Source organism: Hipposideros armiger, unplaced genomic scaffold, assembly GCF_001890085.2.
Source record: "Hipposideros armiger isolate ML-2016 unplaced genomic scaffold, ASM189008v1 scaffold_559, whole genome shotgun sequence".
Taxonomy (NCBI): domain Eukaryota; kingdom Metazoa; phylum Chordata; class Mammalia; order Chiroptera; family Hipposideridae; genus Hipposideros; species Hipposideros armiger.
In genome coordinates, this window is record NW_017731909.1 from 729188 (window position 1) to 742761 (window position 13574).

The 13574-nt window shown below is 36.2% G+C and overlaps 1 protein-coding gene across 1 annotated transcript in view; it reads left to right on the top strand.

Moving 5' to 3' along the window:
- Nucleotides 1-13574, top strand: part of PTPRZ1 (protein tyrosine phosphatase receptor type Z1) — a 190490-nt gene that overhangs the window by 144632 nt on the left and 32284 nt on the right. The window contains exons 10-12 of the mRNA XM_019623701.1: nucleotides 1833-1894; nucleotides 3262-6823; nucleotides 11525-11669. Coding sequence (XP_019479246.1) covers nucleotides 1833-1894; nucleotides 3262-6823; nucleotides 11525-11669 — 3769 coding nt within the window. The remainder of the gene's footprint in view (nucleotides 1-1832; nucleotides 1895-3261; nucleotides 6824-11524; nucleotides 11670-13574) is intronic.

Below are 13574 nucleotides of genomic sequence, written 5' to 3' on the forward strand. Positions count from 1 at the left end.
ATGTGTGTGTACATGCACATGGATATGTAAATACCTAGAAATCATCACCAGAATCAAGTAAAAGGAATGAAAAAGAAATGATTTTACACTGTAAATTCAAGTCATTAGTTTGTGTCCTAGTCAGTACAGACTGCTAAAGCGAAATACCATAAACTGGGTAGCTTATAAACAACAGGAATTTATTTTTGCCAGTTCTGGAGGAAAGGAGTCTGAGATCAGGTGCCAGCATGGTCAGGTTCTGGTGAGGGCCTTCTTCTGCGCTGCAGACTGCCAGCTTGTCCTGGTGTCTTCATAGGGCAGAGAGCAGAGCAGAAGCAAGCTCTCTCATGTCTCTTATAAAGGCACCAATCCCATTCATGAGGGCTCCACCCTTAGGACTTCATCTAATCCTATTTGCCTCTCACATGCCCCACCTCCTAACACTGTAACATTGGGGGTAAGATTTCAGCATATGAATTGGGGAAGGGTGGGACACACATGCTCAGTCCATAACACTATTCACGTTCTTTGATTCTCGCAGGAACAAATGATATTGACAAACACCTGGGATGTAGCTGTAATGGTTTTTTAAGCCTGAGTATGGAACTGAGTAGTTTGGGGATGTTTCTCAGATCCTCTTCAGATAGAAATAAATGCATAACTCTGAAAGAAAGTATCTCCAGCTTGATCAAGGCTTTACAATTAAAAAAAAATTAATGGAAGTTGTGAAGGAAAACAGGTGTGACACAGATCAAAACCATAGTGTAAGAGAGATTCACAAGAACTCTAAGAAATTGCACAAAGGAGAGTCCATTAAAACATTTTTGGTTTCAGATATGTATAAAGTAATCATAGAGCATGAATGATATATTCTTCTTGACATGTTGACATGAGGCAGTATGACCTCATAGTGATCTACAACATGTGGTCGGTTAAGATTAATGAATCGTCCATCACCATTGTCAGATTCTGAGCGGTATCTCAACCTCATAATGTCTAAAATCCTGCTAAAAAAGAAAGAAACAGGAGGGATTTGTGTGTTTTTTGTATGTAGATTTTTTTCCCCTAAAAGATCTAACAAAAGAAAAAATGAGTAGTGTTATATTTTAAGAAAAATGTCATAGAAATCTACACAGCTTATGGTAAGAAGATAATAAATTGTGTTTGTGTGAAAATATAAACAAAGAGGAAGAGAAACGATATATTGTGGGATTTGAAAGAAATTGTTGCACCATATAGAGAACATAGATGTCATGTCTTTGGGGAACATTAGTTGTAAAGGGAAGGAGAGAGGTAGAATAATAACTAGAAGTTGAATTTGAGATTACTCTTTATGTTCCTTTTAAATAAGAGAGATCTGAGTTCATTTAAGCTCATAAGTATGATCCATTGAGAAAACAAAATTGACATCACAAAACAAAGGGAAATATTCAATTGTGTGTGGTTCCCAAGAAGATGATAGAGAATGAATTTAAAACATAGATGTAGGAATTAGAAAAGAAGAACAACTCTTCAGTTACAACCGGATGAGAGGGTGGATTTGATTGGTCCCTGTTTTTGATATTTTAATGTTAGAAAGAGGGTTATCTTTTTGTCCAGTGGCTTCTAATTTCTCTGCAAAGTAAACAGAAAGGCCATCTACTGAGAATGAGGGGGAAGGATAGGTAAGCACAGGTTTGATAAGAGCAGAGAAAAAGTTTAAAGGAGTCTTGTTTGAGGTTAAGAGTGTAGAGCGATACCAGAAAATCAGGCACATATCGAGATTTGCAAAAATGAGGAAGAGTTAGAACCCCCATATTGCTAAGCCTCACATTGATCCTCAGAAAAACTCTGGATCAAATTCTAAAATAAAGGTGTGGGAACTTCTAGGGAAAGAAGAGATATCCGGCACCAACAGATTTTCCATGAGAACAAGGCAAGGCAAACTATTCTTACTTCCTTTTGTATGAAGTCTTTGGGCTTGTAGATTAAGGGAGAATTTTACTTAGGAAATTCTTCAGTGAGATTGCCTGGGTTGTCCTTATGAACAAGGGCTCAAACAGAATGCAAAATGTCATGAAGAAATGCTGACTACTAGTGATGAAATTGGTCTGGAGAATCTAAGGACATACCAGCTTTTAGCATTACTACAATCTAGCTCATTAAAGCTGGCAGTTCTCAGAGCTGTCACATATTCATTAGAAAACGCTCAAAATCAATGAAATAAACTCAGGATAATGATGCAGTCATTAAGCTTGAAAGCTTGTGTTTCAGACAGTGCAGCTTTCTGTGTGTATGAGACACATGATCATGAGCACACATAGTTTAACATGCAGATTCCTTTTACTGAGACTGGTCAAATTCTCAATGACTAATTTGTACTCAGTCACTTTTTTCTTCTTCTAAGGGACATGGCCTTAATAGATCTAATAGATGACAATGCTAACAAACGAACATAATCATGTCCTATGTGGACTAATCAAGATATGAGATTTCATATCTTGATACCTTGGACAATTTAGTTTTCTAAACATAGGATTAGACATATTATAAATGAACAGTTTTTAAAAAAATCAAAACAAAACCAGAAAACATGAGTCTTTATCTCTAGCCACATTGCTCCTGGGCCATCACAGTGACTAAGTGTTCATAAAAAACTGGGTCACCTGAATGGTATTTTTAAAGGAACCCCCAAATTAAATAACTAGCACTAGAAGCATATTTGGACAACTTGTCTTTAAAATGTCTTAAATGGAAAGTATTTCAAACAAAATGAAAAACAAAAATAAAAACCTCTTCTTTTTTATGATGGCTGAATAATTGTGATGTATTCTGAATACACACAATGAAATATTCTGAATATGCAAGTAATTTGGTCTTTGAAATAAACTGTTTCATTGCCATTTCATATTGCAAGAAGCTAATTGCTATTTAGCTTGTTGCCAGATGAATTGAACAGAGAAACATAAAAACAAGAAAATAAATACTATGGTAAATAACACTCTCAATAAATAAATACAACGTGTTTTCCTTTCAAAGCTGTGGTATCCATTTAATTACTTCGTGTCATAGCATTAAAATAAAGGCAGCCGAAATTGGGTGTTTTCATTCAGTTTAATTACTCTCCCTAGGATGATAAAGGTTGTAGGACAGACGCATGGCTTCTATGGAATGGTACTTTATGAGAAGTTCCCAAGATCCCACAAGTGAAGATTAACAGTATAATGCAGTATAAAATATTACTAAGATTTTGTTTTTCTCTTATTTCCTTATATCCCATTAAATTGTATTTGCTTTTCAAAGGAGGAAGAGGAAGGAACAGATATCGATGAAGACACTATTGTGAATCCTGGTAGAGACAGTGCCACTAACCAAATAAGGAGAAAGGAACCCCATATTTCTACCACGACAAACTACAATCGTGGGGGGACTAAATACAATGAGGCCAAGACTAACCGATTTCCAACAAGAGGAAGTGCATTCTCTGGAAAGAGTGATGTTCCCAACACATCTTTAGATTCCACTTCCCAACCAGTCACTGAATTAGCCCCAGAAAAAGATGGTTTTTTGACTTCACAGACTGTGACCAAACTGCCACCTCACATTCTGGAAGGCACGTCAGCCTCTTTAAGTGATGGCTCTAAAACTATTCTCAGATTTCCACAGATGAACTTGCCTGGGACTATGGAATCTTTAAATACAGTTTCGATAACAGAATCTCAAGAGGTATCTACTGATATCAGTGAGGAAGAGAGTTTCCTGACCAATGTCAAGCTCGATACAGGAGCTGATGATTCTTCAGGCTCCAGCCTTCCAACTACAGCTGTGCCATTCATCTCTGAGGACACGTCCCATGGGTATGTATTTTCTTCAGAACACCCAGAGGCCATCACATATGATGTCCTTATGCCTGAATTGACAAGAAATGCTTCAGAAGAGTCAGCCTCCTCAGGCTCGGAAGACTCTCTCAGGGATCCTTCCGTGGATGGAGATGTGTGGTTTCCTGGTACTACAGATGTGATGACACAGCCTGATATTGGCTCAGGGAGAGAGGGCTTCCTCCAGACTAATTACACCAAGATACATATTGAGGAATCCGAGAAGACAACTGAGTCCTCTTCTCCAGACCCACTGGTGTCACAGGCTCCCTCAGTCACAGATACAGAAATGCCATCTTATTCTTCATTTGCCTACTTCCCAACCGAGGTAACACCTTATGCTTTTACTCCATCCTCCGGACCACACGATTCAGTCGCCACTGTCAACATGGTACAGTCGCAGACAACTCAGCCAGTATACAATGGTGAGACACCTCTTCCACCTTCCTCCAGTAGTGAAGCCTTTCCTCTAGTCACCCCTTTGTTGCTTGACAATCAGATCCTCAACACTGCCCCTGCCGCTTCGAGTAGTGAGTCGGCCTTGCATGCTACGCCTGTGTTTCCCAGTGTCGGTGTGTCGTTTGAGCCCATCCTGTCTTCCTATGAGGGTGCACCTTCGCTTCCATTTTCCTCTGCTTCCTTCAGTAGTGAATGGCTTCACCATCTGTCTACAGTCTCCCCCATCCTTCCACAAGTTACGTCAGCTGGTGAGAGTGGTAAGGTGTCCCTGCAGGCTTCTCTGCCAGTGGCCGGGGGTGATTTACTGCTAGAGCCCAGCCTTGCTCAGTATTCTGACGTGCTGTCACATCAGACCACTACTCGTGCTGCCTCAGAGACACTGGAAGTTGGTGGTCATGGTTCTGGGGTCCTTTATAAAACGCTTATGTTTTCTGCACTTGAGCCATCCAGCAGTGATGTCATGATGCATGCAAGTTCTTCAGGGCCTGAACCTTCTCATGCCTTACCTGATATCAAGGGCCCCCAACACCTCCTCACTGCTTCTTACAGTTCTGCAATACCCGTGCATGATTCCATTGAGGTAGCTCATTACGGTTCCTTCCTTAGCAGCCCTAGCCACCCACCGATGCCCGAGTCTCTGTTAATAACCCCCTCCACGTCAGTGCTGCCGCCCACCCAGGGCCTGTCTGGTGATGGAGACTGGTCTGGAGCCTCCTCTGATAGTGAATTTCTTTTACCTGATGGTCTGATGGCCCTTAACCTTTCTTCACCTGTTTCTGTAGCTGAATTTACCTATACGTCATCTGTGTTTAGTGATGATAAGACGCTTTCTAAAAGTGACGTAATAGATGGAAATCAGACTGAACTGCAGATTTCTTCTTTCAGTGGGATGCTTTACCATTCTGAAAGCACAGTCATGCCTGACCTGTATGATAATGTAAATAAGTTGAATACATCTTTACGAGAATCCCCTGTTTCCGTTTCTAGCACACACGGCATACTCCCAGACTCTCTTGCTTACGCTGCCACTAAGGCTTTTGATCATGAGATTAGTAGAATTCCAGAAAATAACTTTTCACTTCAGCCTACGCGTGCTGTAGCTCAAGCCTTTGGTGACACTTCTCTTAAACCCGTGCTTAGTGCAAACTCAGAGCCAGCATCCTCTGACCCTGCTCCTAGTGAAATGTTATCTCCTTCAACTCAACTCTTGTTTTACGAGGCCTCAGCTTCTTTTAATACTGAAGTGTCATTGCTGCAACCTTCCTTTCAGGCTCCTGATGCTGACAAATTGCTTAAAACCGCTCTCCCAGCTGTGCCTAGTGACCCAAAATTGGTTGAAACCCCCAAGGTTGATCAAATTAGTCCTACATTGTCACATCTCATGGCATCAAATTCTGCTTCAAGTGAAAACGCACGGCTCGCTACGTCTGTACCAGGGTTTGATGTATCGCCTGCTTCTAATATGCCTGCTGCTTCACTTCAAGGTTTAACCATTTCTTATGCAAGTAAGAAATATTTTGAACCAGTTTTGCTTAACAGCGAACATCCCCAACAAAGGGCGCCTTCCTTGCATGGTAATGATGAGTTCTTACACGCTGCCGACGTGGAGATCCGCCATGCCTTTCCCCCAGGAGAGCGTGCATTTGCTACTCCCGTTTTATCGATGGACATGCCACCAAATACACTTACAAATAAGCTTATGTATTCTGATGAAGTGTTCACCTCCATCACGGGTTCTCTTGCCGATGAGGTATTTGCTGGTATTCCAACAGTTGTTTCTGCTACACTCGTAACTGCTGATCGTTCTGTTCCTTTAGGAAATGGGTTGGCTTCCATTACAGCTGTTTCTCCCAACAGAGATGGTTCTGTTACCACTGCCAAGTCCCTGCTTCCTTCTAAACCAACTTCTGAGCTGACTCACAGAGCCAGATCGGACGCTGAGCTAGTGGGTGGTGGTGATGATGGTGACACTGGTGATGATGATGATGAGGATGACAGAGATAGAGATGGCGTATCCATATATAAGTGTATGTCATGCTTTTATAGAGAATCCCAGGAAAAGGTAATGAATGATTCAGACCCCCAGGAAAACAGCCTTGTGGATCCGAATAACCCAATCTCATATTCACTATCTGAGAAGCCTGAAGAAGAAAATAAAGTCACAGGTGTAACCTCAGACAGTCAGAGTGATATAGACAGAAGTCCTGACAAATCACCACCTATAAATGTGCTCCCCCAAAAGCACTATGATGGAACACAGGCTGGTAACACCCAGCTTCCTTTCCCCCCAGAATCTAAAGCGTGGGCAGTTCTTACCAGTGATGAAGAGAGTGGATCAGGGCACAGTACCTCAGATAGCCTTAATGATAAGGAGACTTCTACAGATTTCAGCTTTCCAGATGTTAACGAAAGAGACGTTGATGGGGCCCTGGAAGCAGGAGACTCAGAAATAACTCCTGGACCCCCTCAGCCCTCAACACCGACTGTTACTAGCGGGCACTCAGAAGTATTCAACATTTCAGAGGCAGGTTAGTTACGGATCAAAGGGACAGACTCAGGTGTGGTGGTCTTCTTTCTCAAAGAATACAAAAATCCTGGAAAGATAGAAATTTGGTAAAATAGCACTTTGTTTTTAAATCGAAACATGAAATCAATTTACAGCTTTTAAAGTATGATTTTATTCATTACTCAAATGAATACTCAATATGTTTTTTTAATTTTTTTATCAAAGCATTGTTGGCATGTCCTATTGTATTTGTTTCAGTTGTACAACATAGTGATTCGACATTATATACCATACGATGTGATCATGATAAGTCTATTAACTATCTCTTATGTGCAAAGTTATTATGATATTGTTGACTGTTCCCTGTGTTGTACATGACACCGCTGTGCGTTCTTTATTTTGTAACTGGAAGGTTGTCCCTCTATTTCCCCTTCATCTTTTTCACCCATCTCCTTACCCCCACGCCCCCCCTCTCTGGCAACCATCAGTTTGTTCTCTGAATCTATGAGTCTGTTTCTGTTTTGTTTGTTTTGGTCCTTAATTCTCTTCAAAATAGATAAAGTGATTTTTATTTATTGTCAATTTTTCGTATTCTACAAGATGCCTATTATATGTGAAAGCCATTATGTGTACATCATATATATATATATATATATATATATATATATATATGCTGTTTTTTAAATGATAGATTGGAGTATGCTATTTTTAGATGGTTTTAATTTTCATGTTTACTTCATGTTCTGAAATAATTCTGTCGAATGATACAATGAATTATAAATTCTGATAGTAATATGAGATAAACACCTCTCCCTGACCCGACCCATGAAAAAGAATTACGTAATTTGCACACCCACCTTAGCTTGGGGAGCTTTGAAAAAAGTTCTATTGCTACGTTTTGAGAAATAATGGCAAGATATTTTTAAACGAGGCTCAAATTTTTAAAAGTTGTCTTTGTTTGGTTACCGTAATGTTGCCTAAAGAGGGCAGTGTTAACTAACAAAACACGTTCTCCTTTGCACTTGCTGTTATACACCTGTCTAAGAAGTTGAATAATGGACATTAATATGCAGTGTATGTATAGGTATTGTATGACAAGATGTAAAACCCTTGAAAATTTTCTGAAGAAATGCATTTCACTTAACAATGTGTTTTATGCAAATGAGTTAGTGGCCAGATGTTTCTTAAAAGGATTACTTACACCATCTATAATACAGATGTTTGCTCTACATGCCAGTGAGAAGAAAAGGGAAATGCAATACCATTGAGCATATGATAATTTCATTGAATGAATCATAAGAATTTTATAATCCACTTTTATTAATTTTTAAGGCATTTTTACAATTAACAGTGAAAATACTTAAATCGTAACAGTAGGTTAAAAAACAGGCGAAAGTAACATCCTGCACTATTGTTGCATAAAAGTGGATAAAAGAACACAGACACCAATCTCATTAGGATATTTTCCCTCTTTTGTTATTTTTATCCTTTGAATTGATTGCATATTTTTCTTCCAGTACAGCAGCAGTTAAAAGTTTGTACATTTTGATAGAGAAGGTTTTCTCAGTATTCTGACTTGATACCATTTAACATGGCATTCCAATTTAAAAACTTAAACTCTGAGATGTGAGAATAAATTATGAACCCAGAGGTCACCATTTTTACTAGTATCGCCATATGTATGAGTTGTTATCTGGCTCCAATTATAGTACTTGTGTTTTATTTATTTTTATTAGATTTATTTTAAAGGAACATATCTATCAGGAATCTATTTTTCTATCTTATTGCATAATGGTGTCATTCAAATATTTTTGCTATAGTGTGCTGTTATGGGAACACTATATCTATAATATATATCTATATATATCCATATATAGATATATAGATATATATATATAATGCAAAACCTAGAATTATTTACCTAACTTAGCAATTTCCCTTCAATGCACTAATTAGATTTATTTGAGTAAGTTTCCCACTGATGAGAAAATAATATAAATATAACATCCAACATCATTAAGTAATTAATGAAGTAAATAAGATAAAACAAAATTAGGGGAAAATTCTGGTCTGTTTTTAAATCTGTATCTGTAAAAAAAATTATATTGGGTTGTCTGAAAAGTCATGATGCATTTTTGTAACAAAAAACAGAAAAAATATGTCATGACTTTTCCGACAACCCAATATGTTATGCCTTATAATTGAATATGCCTCTTTATCAAACGCATATGGACTAATTCCAAAACTTATAATTTGATTATACATTTTTAAATGTAGAATAACTTACAAGACATGGTCCTCAAAATAATATAGATAAGACAGATATTAAAACCTGCAGTTTATATCTGCGTAAACCAAAACCCAAAGATACTAGACTACTTAATCCAGGTCAATTAGGGAGTTTATACAAAACTGAGACTGGAAACCTGTGTTATTGTTGTCTGTTTCTTAGAGATTATGCTTTCAAGATTGAAGACAATAAAAAATACATATAATGCCTAATTTCTAATACCAAAATTACATTGTGATTTTCAGAAAACATAATTTAAAATATTCATCTTAGTTCTTTATTTCCTAATTGTATATTAGTAGTTTCTTGTCTTATCGTTTAGGTAATTCATGTGTGCTATTGAGTCATATCAAAATAAATATTTTAAGCTTAACTAATGAATATAAAAATCAATACAACTAGTTTCTTCATTATAATATACAAAGCAACCAGTGTATTGTGTACTTTCATGTAGTAGCCCATCTAGGTTTTATAATATGTGATTACCATGGATTTATCATTCTGATTGCTCAGTTAAAGGGTTTATTTTAAAATCAGACCTCCCAGAGAACTTATGAGATGAGTCTATATACCAGACTGTATGTGCACATGTGTATGAATAGTGTGGGTATATAGTGTGTGTGATATATATGGTAATTTGTTACATGTTTTATGTTATACTATATCTTACATATAGATCACATATATGATCAGACATATCTCATGTATGTGTCTGTACATCTATATAAATGAGATATGTATGTATATACCTATATACATATTGTTATGAATATTTGTAGTCGTTGAAGATGTGTAATTATATAAACTCACATTATGTATAAATTAATGTATATCATTGGTTCTCAAACTTTACTGTGAACCAAAATCACCAGGAGGACTTGTGAAAACACAGATTGCTGGGCCTTATCCACAGAGTTCCTGATTCAGTAAATTTGAGGCATTTGGGGTGGGGCCCAATATTTACATTTTTAACAAGTTCCAGATGATGCTAATGCCATTATTCTGGGAACCACATTTCAAACATGATTGATACAGATAATAATATTAACCACCATTTGTAATTACTAGGTACCAGGAACTTTTAGTCACACACCTTCAAATATCACTTTTTTCTAGCAAAAACATCCATAAATATAAGAACAAATAGCTTGGGAAATTTGGGTGTCATTTATACTCCTTTGATATGTTGAGTAGATTAAATTATTGGCTCTTTTTTTGCATCACCCAGTTATAGAAGGAAGCTATCATTTTAAACCTTAAGTTCCCTGCATTAGATATAATTGAATGTCATGTTTATGAATTTGTGACTCTCAAATGCCTTACTCTTAAATATTTAAAATTAAATTGAATCTGTCTCATATCACTAATAGTACGATACTTAGTATAACCACACCAAATGTGCCATTTGTATACATCACAATGTACACAATGTAGATCTTACTGAGAACTAAAATTTAGTTCCATCAGAACTTCTGCAGGTGCTAGAACAGTTCTAATGTTCAACCATCTTGGTTTCCCACTGCACACGCCTCAAAGTAGAAGGGAAGGGTGGTGATGGGCCACCGACACCCTGCAATCCTGAAACTCGTTTTAACAACTTGGAAGAATAACTCCAGTGGCAGTGATTTTGAAAGTGCTAGAACATTAACATACCCATGTGGTCACAAAAACAGTCATTTGCCAACTTTTAAAATGAACCCAAGGGCAGAATTCAGCCTTTCTCATAATTTACACTTGCATATTTGAAAAGAATCTCTTAAGTCTATATAGTCCTTCAATTCACGTGCAATAGTATTTTTATTATTGATATAGAAAAACAGTTGATAAGAAGGTATTCAAAATACCATTTTAAAAGAAACCTACATTTAAATGTTAAATAATTTGCTAAATTGAAAGGTTATCTTAATGTAAGAAGGGTTATCCTAAGATTCTCTCTTCGTGAAACTATTAACTGGTCCTAATTATTTACCTAATTGTAGGATTAAAAATATTAATAATTTCTTTAAAATTAATTTTGGAAAATCAAGATTATATATTGTGATTCAGTAAGTAGTAATGTTTTTCCTGATCATTTTATTTAAAATCTAGGTAGAAAAAATAAATAAATAAAATCTAGGTAGTTTTCTTATTTTGATACTTCCACTTCCATTTTCACAATCTTTTCAAGACAGTAGGATGCTCACTTCTTGCCACGGCACCCCTACCTGGGTGCCAATCTGTTAGGATATTAAGTTCTTAAGCTCTGATAGCCTGCCTTACTTTTTAAACCTTATTTTACTTAAATTGACTTCTAATCATAGAGATTTTTTACATTATAGAGTCACAATTTTAAAGGTAAGCAACAGCAATAAAGGTTGCAACTATTCAGTTGAAAAATGTTATAACTTTTCTTTGAGTTTAAATATCAACTCTCTCCATTTTCTTCGACTACAGAGGCCAGTAATAGTAGCCATGAGTCTCGTATTGGTCTAGCTGAGGGGTTGGAATCTGAGAAGAAGGCGGTTATACCCCTTGTGATCGTGTCAGCCCTGACTTTTATCTGTCTAGTGGTTCTTGTGGGTATTCTCATCTACTGGAGGTAAGTTGAGTGTTTGTTTTGGAAATGAATTTCATAAAGCTCAGATTTTGCCTGTTATTTTACCTGAAATGTTTTCAAAGCACATTCAAAATTCCTTTTATGTGAGAGTTACCAGTAATTTATTCAGGTAACTATGAATAAGGTGAATTTTTGAATCTGGAGATATAATAATAAAAGATTTGATTGTCCTCATAATTCAATCAAGTAATTAAAAGTAAAATGGAGAACCTTTGGCTTCGGTTAATATAATACAGTATTTTGACAGTTACACTTTCATATTAATCTAATTAACATTCAAACATTATCATAGTATTTAACATAAATCTAAGCTTTTCAGCTTAAATGCTCCAGCTGTTATAACTTCAAAAGTTATTATTTAGAAAAACATAATTTTTATAGAGTAAAAAAGTTTTTTATGAAGAATAGATTTTGTACAAGGTGCATATCAACTGCATGCTGTGAAAAATGATAATCTGTATACAAAGTAAAAAAAATCAAGCAATTAAAATATTAATATAATTAGAAAATAAAGTTAATGACTATATTAAGATGCATGAGATTTTAACATTTATTATAATTTGCCTTGAGGGTAAAATTTGCTTCACTCTCATCAATAACCTACTAACACCTTTAAAGGACAAGGAAAATTGCACTTATCATAAGCTTCCTATCCTATAGCAAGACAAACACACAGCAAATGAGTAAGTGTCCTAGGATTACAATGTAAGTCAATATAACTGTCTGTTGAAAAACAAGGACTTTATGATGCTATAAGGAATCATATCTGTAAACTAAGAAAGGGCATAGGTTAGTACTTTATAGTTTTGGTTTTTTCCATTTTATTAAATTTATTAGGGCAACACTGGTTAATAAAATTACATATGCTTCAAGTGTACAATTCTATAATACATTATCTGTATATTGCATTGTGTGCTCACCACCCAAAGTCAAATCTCCTTCTGTCACCATATATTTGACCCCTTTATGCTTCTCTACATTCCCCCATCTCCCTTTCCCTCTTGTTACCACCATACTGTTGTCTTTGCCTATGAGTTTTTGTTGTTTGCTTGTCTTGTTTTTTTGTTGTTTACAGTTTTATATCCCACATATGAGTAAAATCATATGGTTCTGGACTTTTTCCGTTTGACTTACTTCACTTAGCATGATATTCTCAAGATCCATGTTATCGCAAATGGCATTATTTCATCTTTTCTTAGGGCCAAGTAATATTCCATTGTATATATATATATATATATATATATATATATATATATATATATATATATATATATATATACCACAGCTTCTTTATCCAGTCATCTATCGAGGGACGCTTTGGTCGTTTGCATGTCTTGGCCACTGTGAATACTGCTGCAATGAACATATACTTTTGTTTTAAAAGAGAATTTTGTTCAGAAGGTCTAAAATTAGTTCCTTTTTGCTTAGCAACATCTTTTTATAAGTTCCTATCACCATTCTTTGTGTGTTATCCCCAAATACATTCTCTCATTTTACTAAAAGATATTTACTGTGTTTATTGACTGTTTCCCATATGCCTCGTACTATGATAACTACTATGGAAAAATATTAAAAAGTGGATGAATGAATGAATGCATGAATGACCATCACTCTGTCAAGAAATTTATGCATATTGAGGAGAAATAAGTTCCCATGAAAAAAAATATAAAATATTACAAAAAGCATATGCACAGCAGCTGACATCTCTAAAGCTAAAGGTGGTCAGAGAACGGGGATCTTGATAGGTCACACTGTATAGGGTAAATGTAAAATGTAGGGGCTTGAGCTGGATAGAATTCAGAAAGTGGAGATAAAAAGAGGAAGGCATTCCAGGCAGGACACAACAAGAAGGAGGACCAGGAAGCAGGAGTGAGCTGAGTGTGTCTG